We start from the raw sequence: 25,329 nt of genomic DNA, 5'->3' as shown, positions 1-25,329 counted from the left end.
AACAACCTACAGCGCCGATTTCTCCCACGTAATCTCCTTGCCATTGATGCCCTCCACGGCGGGAATCAACGGCCTTAGCGCCTGCCCGTAGTCGCCCCCATTGGGCGTCCGCAACAGCGTATGGATGTGGAATTTCTTCGGCTCCTCGTTGCTCAGGAACACGCCGGAGTGGTGGTCGAACTCGACGAGGATGACGGGGCTCTGGATGCGGTAGTAGAAGGGGTCCTGGTCGCCGGACCCGCCAATCCAGCAGAAGTATGTCTCGGCTTCGTGCTGGCGCACCTGGGCGAGTTTCAGCTGCCGCGAGCGCGCGGGCAGGTAGAGGAGGTACTGCGCCAGGATGCCGTAGAGGGATTGTTTCTGGGGGTCGGTGAGGGCGGTGGCCGGGATGCCCTCGTAGGGGACGACGCGGTTGTCGCGGTATGCGCCGCAGACGTGGCGCTGGTCGTCCTTGTTCCAGCGGCCCGGGGGCATGGCGGGATCGTGCATCTGGGCAAAGACGCGGGCCTGGGACTGCAGGTCGGGGGAGAGGGACTGCATGAGCTGCAGGCCGAGGGTCTCCTCGACTTGCATGATGCGGGTGCCTGCGTGCGGGCCGGCGTCGATCTCGTTGGGCTCGGCGCCGGTGAACCAGGGGGAGGCGACAATCTGGCCCTTGTACAGGAAGATGTTGAGGCAGAGGTGGTGGCCGTAGAAGGACCAGCCCCAGGGCCGGTCGGTGGAGGGGCGGCCGAAGAGCACGAAGTTGTAGGAGAACTCGTTCATGACGCGGGGGGCCTCGACCAGCTCGCCGAGGAAGTGGTTGATGCGCATTGCCTTGACGGCCTTGTCGTACCCTTCGGGGGAGAGCGTCACCTCGAGGATGTGCATGATGGCTTCGCGGATGGAGGGGGTGACTTCGTCGAGGCGCAGGCCCTTGTGGCTGAGGAGGAATTCCGGGTTGGACCATGTGCGCCATTCGGGCGAGTCGATGTGGTAGCTGAGGGTCTGGCGCTGCTTGTCGTCAAGGATGGCGAGCAGGGACTCTGTTGCGGTGACAATCTCCGCGATGGGGACGCCTTCGTCCTGTAATGTGAAGAGACCGGGGCGGACATTTCCTGATGGGAGTCAGTCAGGTCAACAGGCTCACAGCGTCAATCCGCTCTACCACAAAGTGACCAACATACCATCGGTCGTGACGCCCTTGAAAGGCTCCTGCAGCAGATCCAACCAGTGCATATACAGCGCATGCAGCCACGGCGGGTGGCGCAGCGTCTTGAAATCATGTGCGTACTCATGCGCATCCTGACAGCGCATCACCTGGAAGCGCTTCAGACTGAGATCGGGGAGATACTGGCGATATTCGCCCGTAGGCTTCTGCAAATGCGCCAGCTGTTCGGCGGACGACATGGTAACGGTGACGGCGACAGTGGTGTCCGGACTTGGAAACAAACACAACACCTCTGAAAAAGCACCAGCAGCTCAACGACATTTATTTACGAAACATCTGCTCGCCGTACCTTTTTGCGTCCTTGCGATGGAGCGGATTCCCCGTGGCGTCACTCTCCACCTCCCACTTATCCCCCACAGTCCAATACTCCAATGTGGAGAGCGGCAAACTGCTTTTCCGTCCACTGCCTGTCCCATCGCCTCCAGGCTTTAGACATGGTGGCTCCAGGCTCGCTGGTTCGCCTTTCCCACCTCCACTCCATAGCTGATCGGATTCTCCGACTCACAGTCACGGGCATCCCCCAGTGCCTCTGCCTGCGAAATTCTCCCCGACCACCGACTCCATCTCCGCATTTCCTCCACGCACGCATCTCACGAGGGAAAATACTTTCCATGGCAAATCCACCTGATCGCGCGATAATCGAGATTATCGGCATCTGATGATCGAAGAGCTGTTTCGATGATGGCGATGGTCTGATGTGGTGGTGATTCTGCCGCCGGAATGGGGATCGAGATGCGTCTGCGACTGGTCTGCGTTCTCGGTCCGTGGAGTGTGTGCCTCGTACGATCATGGCATGGGTGTTCGAGTTGATTGTGGAGGGTGATCTGGGATAAGAGGGAGTAGAATGGGGATAGAGGTCAATGACACTTTCGAATTGCTACATGTGGGATCAATGCACGATCTCCCCAACAGTATCAAGAACAATGTGCTATGCTACGGATTCGAGGATCATCATGATTAACATATCTTGCAATGTGAATGGCCGTTTTTGACTGTCAGTCTCCCAAAACAAGGTGCGTTTTCCGCATATGCCAAATATATTAGAATGAGATACAGAAAAGTAGGGCCGTAAATCATAAGACGCCAGTGTGCGCCATGCACCAAATCATAAGCAAGAACTCCATTATACGCCAGCCGTCCAATCTCAGACGATGCAATTAGCTGGCCACAGCCAGTTGAGCCACCAGGTCCGACGCCACGTCGAGGAAAGGATAGGGGCTCGTGATCTCCTTCTCCTTGTTGAAGTAACGTTTGCTGATGGGATGCCATTCGGTATCGCCCTCCGCGCGGATCACGTTCTGGTAGCCGTCACACTTGAAGTCGACCATGTAGTTGTTCTCCTCCAGCTGGTACAGCTGGATGTCCACAAACACCCACACACCATGCGAGATTCGTCCATGCACATGTGGCTGGGTCGCGGATGATGGGCCAGAGTTGGTCGTATTGTCCATGGTAAGAGGATTCTTCTCTTCAGCGGAGCGCGACAATCCGGAGATGTTGAATCGATGGCGAAGGTCTTCCAAGTCACTCTTGCTGCTCTGCACACTAGCTGAGCGACCTGGTGCTTTGACGCCTTGCTTCAACAGACGGGCCCGGATGAACCAGGAGTCCTTCGGGATGTAGTAGTCGGCCGGAAGATCGGGATATTTTCCTTGCAGAGGTCTTTCCCCTGGTCGCGGTTCAACCCCAATGGGTGTGCCTTCTGTGAAACTATGTTTAGTCGACGAACATGGAACCAGATAACTAGAACTAGTACGAACCTGCATCTGAGGGCTGGATCTCCCAGACGCCGCCCTGTGCTGCAATGGCTTTGTACAGATAGAGCATAGCCTCGTAAGGTTGATTCCGAGACCGAATACCAAACTGCCACTTGCGGGTTTTCTTGGGCTGGTGGGGAGCACTACGAGTCTCTGGAGGTTCCAGGCGCAATTTGTTCAGATCGATGATACTACGGGAGTGAGGTTTCAAAGCTCGGGCGGTTGCTTCCTGCTCCTCGGGGGAACGTGCACCGTGAAGATCGTCGTCGAGACTGGCCCGAGCACGTTCTTCTCGTAATCGGTCCGCGTCACGCGCCCGCTGCTCCCGCTCCCGTTCCCGTTGTTCCATTAGTTGATCATGAACATAGGGCAAGCTGGTCGGCAAAATGCGAACGTGGCTGATTCGGGTACTTTCAAAATCATCCGAATCAACCTGTTGTGGTACTTGTGAAGTCTGGCGAGGTGAATCAAAATGAGGGGACCCTTGAGGACGGGGTGCAGTGGGCCGGCCAACTGCAGATGTAGTCAAAGGGGTTCGGTTCGGGGGTGGTGAAGGTGCGACAGGACCACCCATCAGGTTGTCTTCTGTGGGAGCTGCTGCTGTTAGCTCGACAATGCATAGTCAGGAGGGTTGTGTTTTGAGGCAACACTCACAATTGGTCTGCATCATTTCGTTTTCCACGATTATGAAAAAAGCATCCTTGATAGCGCTGGGCTCGGGGCTCTTGAGTGCATCCTCGATATCTTCCCGCGCATATCCCATGCTCCGTTCCAACTTGGAGATAGCGATCTGGTGAATCTTGTGCTGCACAGAGAGGGGTTTCCCCGGGGCGATCTTCTTAGGGTCAATAGCCTTGTTTGGATCCACTCCAGTAGCAATGAATTCTTCCGGAGGTGGTTGAAGATATTTGGGTAGGTCTTGCAGAAACCAAGGGTCCTGGCGGATCTCGGGAATAGTGATTCGGTGGACAGGGTGGACTTGGAGCATCGATCTGATCAGGCGAGCCGCCCCAGACGAGATATAAGGGGGCATGTGGAAGTTGCCCGCGGCAATCTTCTTGAAAAGGGCCGGAATATAGTCGTCGTCGAATGGGAGCCGTCCCACCAACAAAACGTAGAGAATCACGCCGCAACTCCATACGTCGACCTCGGGTCCAGCATAGAGCTTTCCGGAAATGACCTCGGGGGCAGCATAGTTAGGACTGCCGCAGCTGGTCTTGAGGAAATTCCCATCTGTCATGATGTTGCTCAGTCCAAAATCCGCAATCTTGACGTTCTTATCCTTGTCAATAAGCAGGTTCTCCGGCTTCAAATCCCGATGCACGATTTTGTGGCGATGGCAGTATTCGACGGCACAGATGATCTGTTGAAAGAATTTGCGGGCTTCCGCATCGTTGCATCTGCCTCTTTTGACCAAGTAATCGAACAATTCTCGTTCGGCGTACTCGAGGACCATGATGATGTCGGTTTTGGTAGCAATGACGGTGTACCTGCGCAATTGAAAGGGATGAGTTCACCTGTACCAATCATTTCAAAAAAGACCGAGACGAAAGCATACAGTTTGATAATATGAGGATGCCGTAGCAATTGCAGATATTGAATCTCCCGCTCCACACGACCAACCATGTCTCTGGACAGCAATTTGCGACGGGAGATGATCTTCAGAGCGACTTGACGGCCGCTAGGTTGATGAATCGCCAGCTTCACCTTTCCGAACGAGCCTTCACCTAGAATCTTGACCGTCTGGTACTGATCGAGACGCTGCATGTCCCTCATGGTCGCCGGTGACTGCATGGAGGGGTCGGCGCCCTTCCCGGTCGGGCGCGTGGGCGGAGGCATTGCCATGGCAGGATAATTCGAGGCGTTGGGGGGAGGACCGGCCCCAATGGTACGTTCACGCTGGCGATCGGAGTTGAAGGAGGGGAGGGAGACAGAAAGGTCCTCGTCGTCAAAGGCAGCTGCCATTGCTGGTCGGGAGGGACGGACAGGACAACGTGACGTGATGGATTTCTCCGGGCGGTCCCAAAGGTCCGTCCTGCTGACTGTCCAGCTTTTTTTCCCCCCCCCAGCTAATTTTGCTCCCCTTTTGGTCTGGAACCGACTAAAAACTCGTCTCGATTAGGGAGACGCTAATAAAAAGGCGAAAAACCGACGGTAATAATAATAGCAACCGAAAGTGATAGTCCCCCGCGACCCAGGAGTTCAGGGTGAAAGTGGAGCGCAGACAAAACGAGGGGCGGGAGGGTTTTCTTCCTTCGTTCGAACAAGTTCCTCCTGTGTTGGCTGTTTGGAGAAGCAGAGGCCAGAAGAGATGGGTATGGAGATTATGATGTAGAAGAGTTTGTTCTGCCAGTGGCTAGAAGAATACTTGAAGGAGAGAAAGAGACTAAAAATGAGGGGAAAAGGAACAACAGATTATCGTGATGTGGTCCAGCGGGGTCTGATCCCTCATATAAAATCCGGGGAGTGCATGCACGCATCACTTCACCTACTTGGTAAGTACCTCCAGCTTATGCCCTTCGTTTGACAGGAAGCTCAGAGACCTTGGAACTGGATAGACATTGCCATTTATTGGAACACTATTGACTCTCATTCGCTGATTGCTTTGAAGTGACGGCTTTTAGTGCGAAACTTTGGTGATACTCTCCTCATTATTTCTGCTTAGCCTCCATTCTTGTCCTGTCAATAAGCTTGGTTAAATGGCAAATATCTCTGGTCCTCTGAAGCCTAATCCCCAGATACCATACGCTCAATCGATATAACTCTGCCAACCCCGCCGATCGACCCATGGTTTCTTCTATCTTAAACCAAGATTTTTATGCTTGCTGTCATGACTCGCTCCAGCAATGTATGCTCAGTATTCTCTTGAGTGATAGGTGCTTCATTCGCCAGCTGCTGAGCCGAGAAGATTTGTGCGCGTTGGGGTCCATAGCCACGTCTGGCCCTTGAAGGTCCATCTTTGAATCGTTCGTTAAATCAACCTTGAGCAGTCATGGCCGGATGCTCGAAACGTACTGGATGACTCGATCCAAAAGAGCTAAGTGATCAACAGGCATATATAGAGCTCTGGGCTATGTTTTCGGATTGGCTGATATATTGAGAACATCCTAATTTATCAGTCAGCCTGGATAGTACAGAATGTGGGTGGAGGCTGTACAGCACTGGGGAGGTCTCGACTACAACCAGGACGTTTCAGCCTTGCGGCACAGCACCTTGCAGCACCGGCTTCAAGAGACCATACTAAAGCAGGAAAGGCTCTTCACCTCATGAACATGGGGATGTCGCTAGTGCGACTAAGCAAGAGGGCTGTGAGACTTCTCTTGCACTTTTGGCCGTTGGGTCCTTCTGCTTGACGGGGATAAATCTGTTCCACCTGGACGATGCATCATGGCCAAGCTGGCTAGTTAGAAGTAGAGGCGTAACATCATAAAAGGGTGACGGGGATGCTATTGAAGCGAAGACTCTCCAATTCTTTACAAGCCACTCCACTTCATCAATCATGTGTGTACTATTCTTCTTTATCATTGCTTTCACTGTTCTGAGCAATGTCAACGCTGCGACTGTGAGATCACTCTCCAGAGAGACTCCGCCGCTCACTTTCCCCAAGGCAAGACGTCTCTCTGCTGCGATTTCTCCTTCAAGGCTTGAATCCAGAGCAGTGCCTTCGTCCAATCTTCTCAGAAGCGAAGCAAGTTTTGATTTTCTTCATGATGATCAAGATCTCGAATCGGTCTTTGTGGCTACTCTAGAGGTCAAGTCACAGTCACCCATTCTGGCATTAGAGGAATTGGATGACTCTGTCGAAGATGTGACCTGCAAGGAATCACGTATTGATATATCATTCCGATCAATCGAGCAATTCCGCTCAGTCCATCGAGAAATCGAGCCGATCGATGGGCTCATCCTAGTCACCTCACATAGTGGGTGTAATCCAGAGGGAGCAAGGTCAACATATCGGTCAGTACCTCGATTATGTACATAAGGTAGTATCATTAATCGTGCATAGAGTCACCAAGGTCGCAATTGACCTGCACCGCAATGTGCTGTCACTAGGGAAATCCGACTGTAGCTGGCAAGACGCATTTCACACAACTCGAGTTTCATTTTCACGCAGACATCCATCTGAAATCCGGAGAAGTCCAAATCAATTCATCAAGAGACAGCAGCAGTCGCAGCCTGACTCACCAGCAACAACAAAAACAATGGAAGGATCTGCCGAGAGCCCGACGGTCACAATTCCTGCACCTACCGCAACATCGGGGCTCGCCTCAACTTCGACGAAGAAGCTCAATGCGCCTTACGTGGACCAAAAGATATTCCCTCCTGATGTTCCTGCGGCGGACATGCTTCTGTAAGTGCATTCGGCCGTAGTTCATCCAGTTCCAAGGCGAGAGGAAGAAGCTCATTTCGCAGGCCATCAGGAATCACCGTGTCTTGCAAAAATTGTTCCTTGGAAGGCAGCATCGACATAACCAAGGGCTCTTTCGAGATTTCCGGATCTGACGGGTTCATAGACTCCGTCAACAACACCATCGCCTTCTTTGAGCATGGTAGCATTGAGGTGATTGCAAACGGCCTCTTTGCACAGGTCGAACTTGAGTTCGATCTCTCGGCGAGTCAAGATCTGGTCTCCTTTTCGGCCCAGCTCCCTGCTATCCCCCTCGTTCCTTTTGAGGTACATTTGTTCATCACTGAAAACTGCAATAGCCGATCACTGATGTGTAGTAGATTCCCGGAGTCCTTGTGTTTGGCCCAATGATAGTCGCGGAGTTTGACATGAGTTTGAGCCTTGCCGAAGCCATTGGCTTTTCATATGGCTTCAACCTCTCCGTTAGTTTACCTCAGCCATTTCATCCTTTCGTCCTTCTCACTGACTTGTACTCAGGTTCCTGCAAATTCCAAAATGGAGTTGAACATGGACGAGATCTCAAACTCTTCAATTACCGGCTTGTAAGCTAACTTCACAATCACCAAAGTCTTCAGCTAACCTCTGCTCAGTGACAAAACAACTATCCATGCCTTGCCATTCCAAGCGAAAGCCGCTCTTGTTTCCCTTGTAGCCAGTATCGGCTTCAAACCTCAGGTCCTCCTCGGCATCAACACGGCGGTAGGAAGCGTTCAGGGAGGAATCGGCGCCTTTCTCGAACTACCCAACGTTTCTCTCAATGTGACCCAGCTCAGTAACGTCAACGAGCAGTGCGAAGCTGTCTCAAACGGCGATGGCAAGCTTACATCAGCGCTGAACAATGTCCTCGGGAACTTCACAAATATTGTTCCCACAGTTGACATCAATCTGGGCGCACTGGCGAATTTCGAGGTTGATGTCCCACGCGTCTTCACGGAAGCAGCTGCTGTTCAAACCGTGCTGGTTTCGACTTCATATGCCCTGCCGACGGCGTGCTTGGAGTTCGACTCGGAGAGCGGGAAATACAGTTCTCCTACTCCTACTCCTGTATCGTCTGCTATAGGTAAGGTTGCGACGGCTGAGGCCAAGAAGAGCCGGGCAGCTTATGTGAAAATCAACTGCGGGTTGGTGTTAATATCTGTAATTTCGAGTTTATGTGTCTATTGATCTTGGGATGCTCGACATCATGTTATAGCACCCCCGTCAGGTATATATTTCTTGGGGGCAGTCATTGTGAGCCTGCCAATATCACCCTTGAGCAGATCGTAGGGTCAGAGCATTCGAATTAATGAGATAGAGGTCGGACCGCCATTGTTCTACCTAGGCCTGTACTTTAAAGCCAGCCCCAGGCTGAAGCTTTTCCCTATCTCGGTCCATGGTATTTCGCTCATGAGTCACATGGAACTGCGGGAGCATGAGCTGCTTCAATCAGCCAATCAGACGCCATAAAAAGAGGAGAGCGGGGATGGCGTCGGGGTCCCAAACCGGTTTAGGGCGCGCAACAGGCGGGGACCCAAAAGAGGAAAGGCGGAGGGCCTGAGTTGGTGACTGAGGCTGTGAAGCGTGACTGTCAGCTCTTGTTGAACAGCCTTCCTTCATCTTCAGGCATCTCATCTCTTTCTTCTCATCCTCCAGATCCTATCCTCCTCAATCAGAGCATACGCCTGTTCACCTAGGTTGCACGACCTTCTGCCTATTTGGCGAGCCAGAACCTCAAAAGTACATTCCTTGACTCACGCAAGACCGTAAATAGCCGAGATCTTATCTCGAAGACGGACGGCCTCATCTCTAATATCAATCTCTTCATCGTCATTCGGCGTCATCTTTTGCCATTCAGCGTCATTCTTTAGAACAATCGAAGCAATGTCTGCAAACCAATCTCTGTATCAAATGGAGCAACCTGCTCGCGCCGACGAGTGGGTTGACTTTGACAACTCCTTCGAGTTCGCAACGGGGTTTCTGGAGAGCAATCCACCCTCTCTGGACTCGATCTCTCCGAAAGACTTGGAGTTGGTGTACAGTGATGCAGACGCGCTGAATTGGGACTCGGAGGCCGCTCAATGGCCTCAATCAGCCTTCTCCGACCTCGTTACCTTCGAGGACCCTTTAATAGGAAGCACAGAAATGCCATTGGACGTGGCTGGCTTCTCCGAGAATGTTCCTCCACCACCATCGTTTCCGGAAGTGGAGTGCTCTGGCTCGGCATTTGACGACACATGGTCATCATTCGACGCCTCGAATACGGCAGAAAACTTCTACTCACCGTCAACCTACCGACAACTGATCGAATCGCAGGCAGCCGCTGACCCGCGCTGCTTCTCGAAAAAGGAAAAGCGTCTCGAGGCTTCCATTGCTTTGCACCTGCAGCGCTTGCAAGATGCCGCAATGGCTGATCTCAGTCAGCCTCCGGACTCGTGCGGTAGCTTTTCCTCTCCTTGCTGGCCAGACTCTGCTGCAGGAAGCGCATCTGAGCCCCAGTCTCGTGCAAGCCCATCCAGCACATCAGCCTCTGAACCCTCCGCCAAGTCATCTACCCCACCCTCTTCAAGACCGAGCCCGGTCGGGGGTGGAGTAGAGCTGGTGCTTGATTTGAATATGAATGCGACCACCAATCTGCCGAAAAAGCAAAAACCGCGATCCCAGGCTCAGAAGGAAAACTACATCAAAGTCCGGAAACATGGGGCCTGCGAGAAACATCGAAAACAGCATAAGCGGGTAGGTGCCTACATCATCGGCCCAGAATCATATCATGCTAATGGTGTACAGTGCAACTGCCTCGACAAGTCTGCTTCTCGTATTCTGAACGACTCTGCCGTTGCGGCGCTGGCCCAATCCACCAAGGCCCGACTGGGCCAGAACGTCGTGATTGCAACCAAGCGCATCACCACCAGTACCTTGCCGACTCTACCGCCCGCAGTTTTGGACAGGGGCCATGCAGTCAAAGCGGTACCTGCATCTGTTCAACCAAGCACTGCTATTTCGCCAACGGCGAGGGCGGATGTACCACGTGCGGAGCGTACTGTCCACAATTCTGCTGGACGTGTAAACACTGCGATCTCACCAACCGTTTTGGTGAATGTTCAGCACTCAGAGCGTTCCGCTCACAGTTCGGCTGGACGTGCAAACACTGCCGTTTCATGGACGCCCACAGCAAATGCTCAAGTCATGGAGCGTACCGTTCAAAGTTCCGCTGGACGCGCAAACATCATTTCACTGAGATCTACTGTGAATGTCCAACGTCCAGAGCGTTCGGCCCAAAGTTCTGCTGGACGGCAAAACACCGCGCACGCGCATATTCAAGTTTGTCAGTTGCCCAAGGAGGCAAGACCTTGGCGTACAGTCGACCACACTTCCTCGGTGCCTGGTCCACTGGTAATCCAGAACACACAGCCGGCGACTGCTACGTTCCGTGGCCAGCAAGATGGTGCAGTTTGTGCTGTTCATTTCACTCCTGGCCTACTCCGCGAGTCGTCTGGTGTACTCCGGCCATTCAGATACAGGCCGACTTCCCAACAAGGCGTTGGAAGGCTTGTCGAGAGCCAATGCACCCAGGAAAACAAGCACGCAAGGGGCAAAGAAAATTTCTGGTTCAACAGTGGCACTTGGAGTCTACCTGGAAGCCGAGCAGAGGTTGTCCAGAATTCTACTGTTGCCGAATATGCCGGTGCAGTTGTTCGCAACACTGCCCTAGCGTTCTCGGCCTTCTGGCAATCCTCTACCTCGCTCACTTCGTGGGCAGGAGTACTCCTTGGGCGGTTTGTTCTATCCTCTTCTCGTCAGCATATGCTGGCCAGGAAAGGAATGGGACTGGCTTAAGGTTGCCATTGCTTGTTTCATCGATTTGGTCTGTCTTTGAGCGTTTCCGTCCTTTGATGCTTGAGCTTGATGCTTGAATTGTGGAGTTCTTCAGCGACTGTTTGCACTTGATATCCCGATAGTTACATTAAAAGTTGTATCTCGCAATAGATTTTTCTTTCACCTCATGGTCTTGTTGAGGCCTACGCATGTCTTCGCATTAGATGATGCTGAAGAGTACTAGGAATCGTGTCCTCGGCTGCCCCGTCATATCTGATGATTTACATCGTTGGCTGGCCGACATCCTACCTCAACGCGAGCAGCCCTCAAAGGGCCTAGAAATTCAGCTCCGTGGTTCTAGGTCATAATCTCATTATATCTCCTGGTGAGAAGTAGCAACCGTCGGTTTGATGATTCTTCTCATTTTGACTTTTGAGTGCCTTTCTGGGAATAACTGATGGTACTGGCCCCAACTGTGAAGTCGAGATTGAAGGACAGATATCCAACCATGTGGATCCCAAAGTCCAGAACAAACTCATCGTTCTATATCATCGACGCCAAGGGATTTCGGGATATTATATTAAGGCTACCGCTAACCGGGTCATCGTAACTCGTAAGTGAGCTTTAAGGTATTGATGCTTCTACTGATACTATTTTCGACGAATTACTGGCCAACTGAAGGTTTGGCGTCGTGGCCACTGAGATTGAGGATTCTAGATCCCGCTTGAGAGAGTGGACTATGGACTGGACTGTGGAGGCGGAGATTCGCCATGTGTTATGGTGCTATGATGTCAAGCCGATTCTCCTCGCCACGGGAACTATATAAACATCGAACGTGCACGCATATCTCCAGGGCATACATACTTGCTGTAAATATACTGAGCAGATATATACATAGGCAATCTGTACGTTTTACGTTTTACATTGTAAGATAACGAAATGTCCGACTCCTACACCAGCTCCTCCTACTACTACAGCTCCACCACCAACACCACCGACGGCAACACCACCACCGGCCATCGGTACACCACCAGCTCGCACACCGACCCAAACGGGAACACGGTCGTCCGCACCGCCCACCAAGACCTAGGCCAGCCCGCCGTCATCGAGGAGCGCCGCTACGACCGCACAGGCCAGGAGCAGCACCTCCTGCCGTCCGGCTCGTCCACGCTCCCGGGCGGGGTCCGCCGCATCACAGACCTGGAAGACGAGACGGGCGCGACGACCTACGACGCGGGGACGCATTATGGGGTTCCGACGACCGGTTCCCCGGGTGAGCGCGAGGGGAGGCGCGCCGGCGATGAGTCGTGGAGTTCGTCGGTGGGACAATCGTCGTACGATATCGGGACCCCCTTTGCTCGTGCTAGGACTTACAATGCGTACACAGGGGCGTATGAGGAGCAGCGCGTCGACTATGATTCCGACGGGGTGCCGCGGTATCGTGACCGGGGCCGTGGCCAGAGTGGGTATTCGGCTGAGCAGAAGGCCAGTCGGGAGTTTGAGACGGACCAAGGGACGAGATTGAAGAGGGAGACGGATGTGAATATGTCGGATCTGGTATAGTTTTTCATGTCATAGCTGTCTAGAATGAATTGTCGTGCTCGTCGTGGTGCCGCGTGAGTGGTCGTAAATCGTAGGCAGCGTATATCTCCGTTGATCAAGAAACTATACCCTAATTCTTCCCTCGCTCCACCGCTCTCGTGCTCTCTCAAAAGCCCAGGGCAGCTGAAACACCCAGTGGCATAGCATGCCCGCCACAAAGCCGATGGCATCATTCTTGAACCCGACTAGCAAGCCCACGGTAACCATCATGACGGTCCACCGCCTCTTCCGCTCGACATCACTCAGCATGGGCCCGATCTCATGCTCGCCATCGCCAGTCAGACCCTGTCCAAACATGGCGATATCCCTGGCTCCAGTTGTGTTGAGACTCTCGCCGACGCTGACCAGCTCCAGGCCTGCGGCGATGACCATCACACCAAGCAGCGCGGAAGGAAACCGCTTCAGCAGGCCGACCAGGGTTTCGCCGAAGAAGATACCAATCACAAGCTTCAGCACTCCCAGGAAAACGACACTCGAGCCAGAACGGGCACCAAATCGGTACTGCGCCGCTAATCCACCGGAGCCATGGCAGACCGGCATCGCCCCGAACCAGCACCCAACTAGATTCATCCCAGCCACACTCAACCCGACGGCCGTGATGGACGGCGTCTTCACCCGTGGCAAAAGATCACCCGCCAGATGCACGACCGCCACAATCGAGTTGAGTGTGGTCAGCGGGATCTGACCCACTCCCGCATCCAGCGCGCCAACCTTCCACTCCGGCAGCCCTGGGATCACAACGAACGGACGCCAGATCTCCAGCGACGGCAGACTCGCCGCCAGAGCCGACTGAACGAGGGCGAAGGTCAGTCCCAGGGCGAACACAAGTAGCGCATAAGGCACGTTGCGATAGACGTTCGTGAATAGCAGGAAAATAAACGCCGCAACAGCCCACAGACGATTGTCCGCCCACGAAGGGTGGATCCACCCCAGCGGTGCGAGGGTCTTCCCCGCCGAGGCGATGACCAGGGACAATCCCGCGCCGACTTGGATCCCCTTGATGACCGGGATGGGGATCACATCGGCAAACCAGCGAAGTAGACCCGTCACACTGAAGAGCAGGATGCATGCGCCTACGAAGATCCCCGCGGCAGCGATGGTCCCGTTGCTGAAGGATCGGGCGATGGCGACCGCGGCAATCGCCTTCATGGGCTGCACGGGCAGTGGGATCCCGAAAAACAGACCAGTCAGGATGTTGAAGATGCCGGAGAATATCAAGGTGCTGGACAGTGAGACGGTCCCGTTGACGGCCAGGGCTATGGCGATTGGGAGAAAGGTACCCAGATCGCCAAGAGAGCCGGAGATCTCGGAGACAGGGTGATTTCGAAATGTTCGCAGGTTGCGAGAGGATATCTCGCGAAGAGTTTCTATCTTCATGGTCGATTGAATGGAGTCAATTCAGTGTTTGTTTGAAGAAGTTGACAAGAGTCTGAAAGAGGAGGAACCATGGAAAGTGATGCAGGTAAAGAAATCAAGGATGACGCGGCGTCATGTGGGCCCCCACACTCGCTGTACCTACTTGCAGCAAGATAAGCGAAGCGATCCACGATCAGGAGATCAAAAGATCAAGAAATCTTGTCATGATGATGCGGTGGATTTGGCAAACTTGGAAGTCTTTCTTTCAGCGCAAATACATGATGTGTTGTTGTCAATCCAGTGCGGGGTATTCTCCTGATGAGTTGTGGATAACCTCAGGTCCTCATACTCTGTAAATGAAGTCATATAGAAAATCCTGTAGATGCATGCTCAGATTCAAATTGTCATCAAAACTAGGTCTGTACTATGTAGGAACCACAGACTGATAGGATCGTGCGTTGACCGACTTGAGCGACTCGCGTGTCTCTTCTTGAGCTACGCTACGGTGTTACACGGCTCGAACAGTATAAGTTTCGCGTTTCCACTGTCAAGAGTTATCCTGAAATAGCGAGACAGTGCTTCCCTTAATGAGAGTCAAAACTAGAAACACGAAGGAGGTAAGGACTGGACGCCAATCCGAAGACGGGCCAACTAGGTTAACCAGATTGTCGAATGAGCGGCTCTTCAATGAGAAGGAGACAATAAACACTTGCGTCAATATTGCAAGCTCAATAGTCGTCACCACGACTGATGACTTCTTTCCCACCGCTGTGGAGGAGAATCGTATGCTCGAACTGGGCCGTGTAGGAACCCTTCACGTCAACAAGCGGCGCATAAGTTTCGACGATGCCGTTATCGATCAGATTCTTCATCTGCGGTATAAGGTCAATAATCGTATACACAGTGCCGTCTCTGTTGCTTACCCCAAGATGATATTTCTTCACCCCAAGACGCTCGAGATATCGGCGAGAAAAGACGATGCTTCCAAAGTTGGCATCGATGGTTTTGAGGAGAGACTTTGCGGAGGCAAGACGCAGGTTGGCACCAGACATGCCCTCGTTTCTCCCGTAGCCGTAGACTCCAACCTGCTGCGGTATTAGAAAAATGTACTGGAAGAAAAAGAGAGAGTTGTGTCCCTACATCGTCGTCGAGGAATCCTTTGCCAGTACTTCCAAAAGTCTCAATGGCAAACACTTCTCCCTCTTCCATCTTGTCCTTGTTGTTGTTTTTGATGAAAGGAATCTGTTTACCGCCATGGATACGGTACCGGAGAATATCGTGGCCAGTGATGTTCCGGACAGCTTTGACAGGAAAGACTTTTCCGTCAATTTCGACTTCGTGGCTCTCCATCACCTCCTGGATCGCGGCGCCAATGTCACTCATCCTTGCGTCAACACCAGCATGCTACCTGCGCATCAGCGTCACGGCGTTCAGCTCAAAAAACCTGCCAAGAGAACAGACATACCTTGATACCGGTATTCGTTGCCTCCTTCACTGCAGTAAGGAGATTATCGTACTTGTCGTCAAAAGCGACAGTAAATGCCGAATCGACAATGCGGCCATTCACATGCACACCAAAGTCCACCTTGAGTACATCGCCCTTTTCCAGGATGACGTCTTTCTCACGCGGATTCGGGGTCCAATGAGCGGCAATGTGATTCAAGCATAACCCAGTGGGGAATCCCATGCCCGCCTTGAAGAAGTCTCCGGGTTCAAGACCCTGATGGCCAGAAAGCGCGCGAACACCATCCTCGATACCCTCGGCAATCGATTGGAGACTTGCTCCCGGCTTGATCAGCTCTTTCTGCGCATATTGGCGAACCTGGCGATGGATTTCGGCAGCCTGGCGATAATCGCAGAGGAAGTCGTCGTCCCAGAGACGTGAATTGTAACGCGACTCTTCGTCGGTGGTGCGCGACGTACAGTCATACGGGACGAGTTCTCCGACCGGATACTCTGAGGGGAACAGAGTCGAGACCAGCACACGCGGTGGGTTACTTTGCTTGAGCTCAGTTGCTGGAAGGGTTCCCGTTTTGGTCTTCTTCTTCTTCTTGTTGTTGGACTTCTTGCGTTTCTTTTTCTTTTCTGTGAAGGGTAGATAGGCCGTCAGTGGAAATTCACTTGATCGAGATTTGAGGAAGTGGTTGATCGAAGCTTACCAACAGTGGAAGTAGTGGTGTTCACCCCATTTTCTTCGCCATCCTCGTCGTCGTCCTCATCACCGATGACTCCGCGATCCAAATCGGCCGAGCCCGAGCCATTTCTAGAAGTTTGAGGGTCGGGATTGGCTGGCTTGAGCTCATTGGAATTGGAGGCTATATGGTAAGGATAAATTAGAGTTGTTGATGGTTGTTTTCTGGCAAGGTAAAAGTCATACCATGAGGAGCCTGCCAGTGTCCTTCAGGGCTCTTTGATCCCATGCTGTGGTTTCAAATCGCAGTACTGACATGAACCGATTGTGGAGGAATTTGCGAATGCTGCCAGGGAGAAAAGAAAGCAAAAATGAAAGATGAATGTCGCTAATAATAATGGTTGCCTAGAATCTAAGTGGACTAAAAGGTCAGGTTTGCATCGTTTTGCTCTGATGCATTGAGTTTTATGCCAATTACCACCATGCTTTGCATATTTACTCTACTGCCACCAGACTCATCTGACTGACTATGTCTATTCTGTCACTACATAACCCTCGAGATAGGAGATTCCATCTACTCCGTACTGCACGGAATATCAAGGCTTAAATGCATCCTGTGAATTTTAGCTGAGTGAGCTGTGGCTTGTCAGTCCTTGCAGTGGTAAGATAACATCAAATATGATCCAACGAAGGACAAAATCATCGCTCAGGCAAATGGATTTGTCACAATCTCTGACCATCATGCTTGTTCTGATTATACTACTGTCTACTCCGCAGCATTGACTGATGGACACCTAAGGTACCAAGTCTTTACTTCCTCCCTACTCGTCGGCTATTTCTCCCTTGTCCGTCCTCCTCCAAACTACTTCCCTGTCAGACACGAGGAAAAAGAAAAGAGAAAAAGCAAGGACAATAGTTTACCTATCTCAGTGCATCTGAGCCCGATTCATACGGAGACCATCCGGCAAATTATGGGAAATAGAAATAGCCCATGGTCGAGATCCAGGGCCTCTCGTCTCCCCCATTGCTTCTGCGCCTCGATTGACAGTTCGTCCGGACGTCGCCGGATCATCAAGATGGGATTGACCTGTCACTTCCATTGGCCACGCTATGCTACAGCCAGCTGATATATCTGCAGCAGGAAAAAGGAATGTGGGGAACCAGCTTGACTCAGGCAGCCACAGTCTGCATACAACGATCTGACAGGGTTTGCTGTGACTTGCGAGAACCATGATGAACCAATAGCGACAGCCTACCCCAGTTCTTCCAGTTGCCTGCTTTGCTCACGCTATCAATGGGGCGATCTGGCTCATACCAACTTTGACATTCACAGCAGTTTGCATGAAGAGCAACCCGCTGTACTTTGGCGGCAAGGACGTCCAGTCCACTAATCTGTAATAAACAATTGTGGTGACTGCTCAAATTCAGAGGGCGAGGAAGAAACGGCCCGCCGCTGATGAAGCTCTCATAGAGCTGTTTCTTTCCCCCACCTTTACTGCATACTGATGCATCAAGAGGACAAACGAGGGAACGCTTGTGCTCTTTTTCTCCGCGTAGCAGAGATGTCAACTTCCAGACTAGTCAAGTCGCTCACGACGGTGGTCTCCGGGGAGGGCCATCTCGCTCAATCACAGTGCAAAGAAAGCCCTCTTGGATGCAGATGGTAGGGGTAGAGCGCCACTGTCTCGAATCCCCTGTCATTCAGCCAGCCTGTTGCCGGCAACGCCGTGGGAGAAATTAGATCTGGAATGCCTTCCTTCTCTATGATACCCAGAAGCCCAGACTGAATGTCGGGCACTCCGTTCAGAGAATTTCCATCTGAATGCACATGTTGTGGCATGCAGTGTTGTTCTGTACAGTGCTCGCCGCCGTATACAGCGAGGTAGCATACGAAAATCCCCCCCATTCCCATATAATATTTAAGGGACCTATGCCCTTTCAGAATCGTCTCGCCTCTCTCGTTTGCAAAATCTTTTGTCCTTTTATCCAATCGTCTTTTCTATCTGATGCTGGTTTGAGTTGCTTTTTTTGTTGTTTTGCGAGTCGTCGCCGTGACTCAAACAAGACGACAGTTGCTTTCGACTCCCCTACTAGGCCCACAGTCATTCTACCTCCAACTAGTAATTCAAAGCAATCATCATCTGCAGTGTCCAAGACCGCTCCATCTGTCGTCCACACTCAGGCCTCCCAAGAGTCAACAGATAACAACACCTCTTCTCTAGCTCCAGTGATCTCAACCGCCATGGCAGCCACAGTTTCCTCCCCCTTGCCTTCTGGTTTGCTAGCTACTCACAGACGTGTCTCTGGTCTCGTGGATAGCGATGTCCTCTCAAACAATGGCGTCGCCCGTTCTGTCACTTCCCGTAGGGTGTCCTCCAGGAAGTTCAAGACTATCGAGACATCAGAAGTATCCAGCTTGGTGTACTCCCTCAAACGGCGAAGTGGCGACGAGCTCGGCGCTAGCACATCATCCAAGCTGCTGAACCATACACATGACTCAGTTTTGGACTGGATCCGTTCCCAGCGGATGAGTCTGCTCCCCCCTGAAGGAAGTAGCTACGACAAGGTGCTATCATGGGCGCAGCTTTTTGTCGAGAGGCTGCACTCTTTCGACCAGGCGATTGAGGAGTTTGCCGGTGATAGCTATCTAGCTGCGCAGTTGGCTTATGGCTATTGTGCTCTGTTACTCGAGGTACAATCATGTATCCTCCTCAAATGACCTCATGAGGCTGACCTACTCGCAGCTAGGACAGGAAAATGCGTCTGCGCTGATGATTTCCTTCGGCTTTTTCTACAGCACTTCGATGAAGCTCGGAAATCTACTGGAGCGGACGGAGCTGTTCAGCGTCTCCCAAGAAATTCGAGAGCAGCTGGTCCTCGCTCTTGCGGACTTGGTCTCACTGGTCGCCAGTGTGTCCATGCATTTCCACAAGGCGATCCTCGGACTAACCACGGCATCGATCTCCATTGATCTTTACAAGACCTTCCCTGGCCAGATTCAGACATTCCGTGACCGATGCGAGAGAATCTCCGAGGCCATGTGGCGTCATCAACTCCTGAGGGAGAACTTGGACGCCGATAAAGGTACGTCCCTGTCTTTGTCCACTTGGATAGCCGCTGACCAGGAACAGTGTCTGATCCAAAGGCAATTAAGCTATGGCTCGGCCCCGAAGATCGTGTTCTCGGTAATGTCGCGGAGCAAAGCTCCCATCTGGCCCATGACCGGGAGGAAATGACCTGTCTTTGGATGGCGCCTTACTTGGCGCGTTTCTTGAAGAGTCCGCTCAAAGCTCTGGCTATCGCTGGCAAGCCTGGCTCTGGACGAACGGTTTTGGCCTCGGTGATTGTTGATCAGCTGCAGCACGCGATCGGGGGTGTTTCTTACAGCACATTGTTCGTTCCAATCAGTGAGTATCCCCGACCCTCCCTTCTATGAGCAACCTCTTAATTTCATCCGCAGATGCAAGAATACCAGCAGAGGCTACATCGCGCGCGGTAGCCAGAACCATTCTGTACCAGCTCTTCGATAAGCGCCTCGGAAATGTGCAGTTGCTGCAGATCCTGAGTGTTGCTCATGAGCGCAGCAAGAAGACCACTAATGAGCAGGATTATGACAGTCTTCTGTGGAATGCTCTGGAGGCGGCACTCAGCGTCGCTCTGCCGGGTGCTAAGGAGCTTGTCATCGTCGTCGATGGCGTTGATGAGGCATCCTGCAGTGAAACCGCAATGCTCAAACTGCTGACAACGGCCACTGCTAAAGGGAGTAACGTGAAATTGATCACCCTTGGTGCACTCAAGCCTCCCACCACAGCAGATCAAGTCTTTGTCCCGATCACCGAGGAGCTCATCTTCGATGATATCGCCGCCGTCGTCCGGAATCAGTTAGAGCAGAGTCGGGTCTTCTTGGATATGCCTGAGATGGATCAAGAAACCATCGTTGGCCGCATCACCCAAGCGTCCCAAGGCTCGTTCCTCTGGGGGAAGCTCGCCACAAAGCGGGTTCGCTACGAGGAGACTGACGAAAGCCTCCACAAGGCCGTGGATGCCCTCTTGGGTGCCAAGCTTACTCTTGCCGACTTTGTCCTCCACCTTGTGCAAGGACCCAATGTCACTGAAGATGCAAAGCTCATGTTGCTCTGGCTTATCACAGCCGATCGGCCACTGCAATTGAAGGAGCTCGAGCTTTTGGCTTCCATACAGGTTGACAAGCTCACGCTCGCGGACCGTAAACTGGACGTGTTGCATGTCTTGAAGCCACTCAACGGTCTGGTATTCGTGCAAGACGGGCAGGTGTTTCTTCGTCATGGTCTCATCAGAGCGTCACTCCTGGATATTTTTAGCAAGGGCAAACTCCTTTCGACCATCAAAGACAGGCATGCCGATCTCGTGACTCGCCTGTTAATTTACATCAAGGCGACGGTGACGCAGGAGAACGAGCTCTCCCTCGTATCCCTGGACTGGCACGATGCCGACCGCCTCGTAAACAAAAATCCCCTGCTCGAATTCGCCGTCCGCTATTGGGTCCTCCATTTTCGGCAAACCTCGGCGTTTACAGCCAAAGGTGAGGTTGCAGCAGCGAAGGAGTTCGCCAAGGTGCTACCGGCTTCGATCACGACCCTACGACTTGAGAGCACGCTGTGGGAAAATACACCTACACCCACGATGCTGCTATACTTGACCACTGTCACCAACCTCTACCGCCAGATGCTGTCAGTGAATCATGTTGTGACTCTTCAGTCCATCATCCTCTTGGCTCTTCTGAACCAGCGGCTCGATTGTATCTCTGAAGCCATTCCTCTGTTCTATGAAGCTGCGACACTGAGCGGTACGCTCCTGACTTTGCGCCATATCGTGACAATGCAAATGGCTAGGACCTTTGTGGAGCTGACTGAGCAGAGAACCACAAGCACCAAGACTGAGATTATGGTCAAGAGGGAAGAGGTCTTGGTGTTGTTGGTGGAGTGCTACAAGCGTCACTATGGAGAGGATTCTGAAACTGTGGTCGCACTTCTCAAGCAATTGGTCGACCACTACCGCCTGATTAAGGAAGAGCAGAAGGTCCAAGAGATACTCCTTTCAATTGAGTCCATTACCACGCACCATCATCGCAAAGATTCCGGTGGCGCTAACGGAGAGCTGGGGATTCGTCTCAAGGGCCTCAAGGGCGCTGGAGGGTCACTTGGTCTCGGTGTCGGGTTTTCGCTGGACTACGAAGAAGGCGACGAACTCATCCAAGAATCCGAGTCATACGACGTTGAGGCATGGATCAAACAAGCCGAGATCTACGTGGCTGAAGGCAAGGTTGAACTTGCCGAGCGCACTTACGTCGAGATCTGGCAGCGAGTGAGCCGAGAGTACCGCACTCATTACTCTGTGTACTGGGAGGAGCGGAAGATGGCCACTGTGTTGGCGTACTCCAAGTTCCTTGTGTCTCAGAAGAGAGAATACGAGGCCTCCTCTGTCCTGTCAAGTCTGTGGCAAGAGTATGAACAGGCAAGCATCTCAATCTCCGAAACTTCCGTCTCCTACTTTCAGGAAGTCGCCAAGATGATGAAGGTCGTTGGTATCTCCGAGGTGGCACTCTCGGTCTACAAGCGCTGCTCGAGATACTACGAGAGCGTCAATTCGACCCACAGCTCTACGTACAAGGAGATTCAGGAGATCATCCGAACGACCTCGAAGGAGATTGTCAAGTCCTTCAGTTCTTCGAGCACGGTCATGTCGGAGACGACTCTGGAGGAATTCTTTTACGAAGCCTCCAGCTCGACCGAGACCTTTGAAGAGACTTCTTTCACAGCTATGCATCGGCATATTGCACTGTATATCTCGCAGCACCGCTGGCAAGACGCTACGCGCGTGATCAAGAAGATCCTACGTCTTGTCTGGCCTTCACTCTTTGCACCGTCGGTGCAGGATGTCACGCTTCCCGAGAAGCACGTCGATCATTGCCTGGAACTTGCTGAACGTCTCGGTTTGTGCTATCATTCTCGACGTCGCCTGAGCAAGGAGGAGGACATTCGCCTGAGGCTGTACCGAGCTGCCCGTGGGGAGAGGAAAGTGGAAGACAAGCTGCGTGAGCGCGCCACCACTGAATTGCTTCGTTTCTTCGAGCGCACCACCCAGACGGAGATGATCATCAACCTTCGACAGGAGATTCTGAGCGATTATATCGAGGCTTACGGGGCCGAGCATGAGCTTGTTATCAAGACTCTCTGGGTCCTGGCTGAGCTAACGCGTCCTCGTCCGATTTTCATCGAATACTATCAGCAGATAATCCGAGCTTTGAACAAGGACTCGCAGACTTGCCATCCACAGGCCATTGAGCCGATGGTCATTGTCGCCACCGAGCTGTGGAATCAAGGGCGCTATCTGGACGCCTTGGCCTACTACAAGATCATCTTCAATACGTTCCTGACCCAGCCCAAGGTCAGCCCCAAGTTCCAGGCCCAAGATTTCGTGCAGGAACTTTTCGAGCGCTACACACGCTGCTTGCGCAGCGTCCACGCGGAGTTCACTGTGCTCCACAAGATCACTGTCGAGTACCGAGCCCGGTGTAACGCGATTTTTGGTGTGACTGCATCTATTACCATCCGAGCGACTCTGACTCTCGCGAAACTCTGCCAGGAGTCTAAGCGCTTTGAGCTTGAAGCGATCACTCTCTATGAGGAGCTTCTCAAGATCGAATCCGCGGAGCTGGACATGGAAGAAATCACCGCGACACTGGATGGTCTCTATGAGGAACAAGCGGTCACCTCAACCAAAGAGTCTACCTCTTCCGCTCACGTTGAACGAACTGTCAAGGTCATGCGGAAGCGCATCACCACCGTGCGCGAGACGCACGGCTGGGCTCACGAGGAATCTCTGACTCGGATGAAAGAGATGATCACCTTCTACACCGAGCGGAACGAAACCGAGACCGTGGTGCGCGAACTCACCGAGGCGACCGTGCATATCCTGATGTCCGAAACATCTTCCACTCGGCTGATCGCTGCAGCCAGCACCATCGCGTCCAGCTATATCGCAGCCGGCCAGATCCAGAAAGCGGTCGAGCTCTCGCAGGAGATCTATCGGCAGATTGTGATGAAAGAAGTCGTCAACGTCAAGACTGTCCAGTTTGACCTCTCCTCGAAGGAGCGCAAGAGTCTCACGTTTTTGGCGCAGCTCGAGTATATCCTTCGGCGCAACTCCTCGGTCACGGTGACTGAGATCCTTGCTGCATTGACCACCGAGTATGTCTACTTTGAGGAGTTCCGGAGCCTTATCACGGCCAAGACCAGCACCATCCAGACGGTGTCTGTATCTGCTGCTCGACTATACCACTTCCTGGTGGCTAATGACCGGCAAGCTGCGGCCGCCCGGGTCTTTGATGATTTCCTCGGCTATTTCGCCGCCACAGAGGGCAAGCGTGTGAATCTGACCGAGACCTCGCGGGTGAAGATCTTGGTCATCACTATCCTGGACCACTTCAGCTCTCATCATTCGCACGACTTTGTCCGCTCCGTTGGCATTGCAGGCATACATCGGGTCATGCAACTTCTCAATGACCGACATTATGAGGCGGCGTGTGATCTGGCGCAGGCCTGCTTCAAATACTTGTCAGCTCATGATGTCTACCGGACGCCTGCGATCGTCAAGTTTGCCTTCATCTTGGGTATGACCATTTCTGGGCGCGATGTCGTGCCTCGCCCCGACGACGCCATCCGCAAGAAGCTTCTGGGGGTGTCCGCCGTTATTATCCAGGATGCTCTCCGTGTCCTCGATGGACTCAAGATCGACCCGTCGCAGATCGGCCTCGTCCACCTGAACAACCTCATCGGCCTCCTGGGCGAGCAGCAAGACTACCAGACTCTCGCTTGGCTTCTCAACCGGCTCTGGACCAGCCGCGAAGCCCAGCGTACCTGGAAGCCATATATCACACTTGCGCTGGGCCGCCGCCTCGTCCTGGCCCGCTACCTAGTCGGCGACTCTATGGCCGCGCTGCGCTTAGCCGAGGACATTGTGTACAACTGTCGCCGCGTGCACGGTGCCTGCCACCCCGCTACACTGGATACATCCGTCCTTTTGTCCCAGCTGTACATTGGCGTCGGACAGCGGTACCAGTCCCATAAGAACGGACAGGGGATGGCAAACCGGTACTACAAAAAGAGCGCGACGCTGCACGAGAACCTCCTGCGCATCTTCAGCGATCCCTCGTTTGCCGAAATGGAGTGCGGTCTCGAGAACAGCATGAGTCTGGATGGCTCGACATACGATCTTGATCTGGGCGAGCCGGTCAATGGCCACGTCCCGGATGGCGAGCATGTGCGTCGGCACCTGTATCTGCTCAAGCTTGCTGTGGAGCGACTGGGTGACTGGCCCAAGGAGTACAGCGAGTATGAGCGACTGAACGCGGATCTCTTCCGGGAGTTTGCGTCTGATCTGAAAGGCGTGGAGGGGGTCGAGAAGTGGGATCCGAAGGCGTTTGGGGCGGGCAAGGCCGAAGGGAATGCGGATATGTTGGAGACTGAGTTCAAGGGGTGGGAGATTTTGGAAGCGCCAGTGGAGGAGTTGTAATATTGTAATCTGATTCTTGTTTCAGGATGATACCGAATTGCTTCATTGTAGTCAGGATATGGCAGTATATTAATCAAGAGTCTGTTACTGGTTGGGTCAGTTGGCAGTTCATTCGATGATTTTCTTTGTATCTCATCTAGAATAGCAGCATGCACTGACGAACTATCTGGGCAATATCAGTGAGAAGCTGGCTACCTACATCATAACAGCTTATACGCCGACAAAGCTCAGTGGTGGAAAATCTGCAAGAAGTGACTCCATGACTGTAGTGAATCGGTCAGATGTCAATCTATTACTACATACGACCTGAACTAATCCTTGCGATCTTATATACAAGTAGGCAGCCTTGTTGCGGGGAATCTCTCATCTCCATCCTCTTCATCTTCCATAACCTACCACCCAACATGAAACTCCATCTCCTCCCCATCAGCCTCACCATCACCATATCAACAGCCACCCCCCAAGCCGACTACATCATCATCGGCGGCGGCACAACCGGCCTCCTCCTCGCCAACCGCCT

At 52.8% G+C, this 25,329-nt stretch overlaps 7 protein-coding genes across 7 annotated transcripts; 3 read left to right on the top strand and 4 right to left on the bottom strand.

The window, feature by feature from the left end:
* Window positions 1-6: 6 nt before the first annotated feature.
* On the bottom strand, window positions 7-1,389 carry CDV56_103485 (DUF3500 domain-containing protein; the record flags this gene model as incomplete). The annotated part of the gene is made up of 2 exons (XM_026757104.1): window positions 7-1,097; window positions 1,167-1,389. The coding sequence occupies 2 exons, from the start codon at window positions 1,387-1,389 to the stop codon at window positions 7-9; spliced, it is 1,314 nt and encodes a 437-aa protein (XP_026616222.1).
* A 978-nt stretch (window positions 1,390-2,367) lies between these two features.
* On the bottom strand, window positions 2,368-4,932 carry CDV56_103105 (uncharacterized protein; the record flags this gene model as incomplete). Its single annotated transcript, XM_026756724.1, has 4 exons — window positions 2,368-2,912; window positions 2,971-3,561; window positions 3,622-4,457; window positions 4,526-4,932. 4 exons carry the CDS (start codon window positions 4,930-4,932, stop codon window positions 2,368-2,370), a joined length of 2,379 nt encoding a protein of 792 aa, XP_026616221.1.
* Window positions 4,933-6,466: 1,534 nt separating this feature from the next.
* Window positions 6,467-11,188, top strand: CDV56_102322 (uncharacterized protein; the record flags this gene model as incomplete). The annotated part of the gene is made up of 8 exons (XM_026755941.1): window positions 6,467-6,924; window positions 6,974-7,318; window positions 7,381-7,642; window positions 7,696-7,797; window positions 7,853-7,917; window positions 7,966-8,496; window positions 9,223-10,087; window positions 10,139-11,188. 8 exons carry the CDS (start codon window positions 6,467-6,469, stop codon window positions 11,186-11,188), a joined length of 3,678 nt encoding a protein of 1,225 aa, XP_026616220.1.
* A 918-nt stretch (window positions 11,189-12,106) lies between these two features.
* Window positions 12,107-12,730, top strand: CDV56_102114 (uncharacterized protein; the record flags this gene model as incomplete). The annotated part of the gene is made up of 1 exon (XM_026755733.1): window positions 12,107-12,730. The coding sequence occupies one exon, from the start codon at window positions 12,107-12,109 to the stop codon at window positions 12,728-12,730; it is 624 nt and encodes a 207-aa protein (XP_026616219.1).
* Window positions 12,731-12,832: 102 nt separating this feature from the next.
* Window positions 12,833-14,146, bottom strand: CDV56_101930 (putative sulfate/molybdate transporter; the record flags this gene model as incomplete). Its single annotated transcript, XM_026755549.1, has 1 exon — window positions 12,833-14,146. The coding sequence occupies one exon, from the start codon at window positions 14,144-14,146 to the stop codon at window positions 12,833-12,835; it is 1,314 nt and encodes a 437-aa protein (XP_026616218.1).
* Window positions 14,147-14,853: 707 nt separating this feature from the next.
* CDV56_101589 (putative methionine aminopeptidase, type II) lies at window positions 14,854-16,545 on the bottom strand (the record flags this gene model as incomplete). Its single annotated transcript, XM_026755208.1, has 6 exons — window positions 14,854-14,997; window positions 15,049-15,210; window positions 15,266-15,529; window positions 15,591-16,210; window positions 16,285-16,440; window positions 16,503-16,545. The coding sequence occupies 6 exons, from the start codon at window positions 16,543-16,545 to the stop codon at window positions 14,854-14,856; spliced, it is 1,389 nt and encodes a 462-aa protein (XP_026616217.1).
* Window positions 16,546-18,498: 1,953 nt separating this feature from the next.
* Window positions 18,499-24,809, top strand: CDV56_100300 (NACHT domain protein; the record flags this gene model as incomplete). Its single annotated transcript, XM_026753919.1, has 4 exons — window positions 18,499-18,948; window positions 19,001-19,340; window positions 19,388-19,663; window positions 19,717-24,809. The coding sequence occupies 4 exons, from the start codon at window positions 18,499-18,501 to the stop codon at window positions 24,807-24,809; spliced, it is 6,159 nt and encodes a 2,052-aa protein (XP_026616216.1).
* Window positions 24,810-25,329: the final 520 nt, after the last annotated feature.

This window comes from Aspergillus thermomutatus (assembly GCF_002237265.1).
Source record: "Aspergillus thermomutatus strain HMR AF 39 chromosome Unknown NODE_46, whole genome shotgun sequence".
NCBI lineage: Eukaryota > Fungi > Ascomycota > Eurotiomycetes > Eurotiales > Aspergillaceae > Aspergillus > Aspergillus thermomutatus.
Note: the sequence above shows the minus strand (reverse complement) of the source record. Positions and strands in the feature narration are given on the sequence as shown.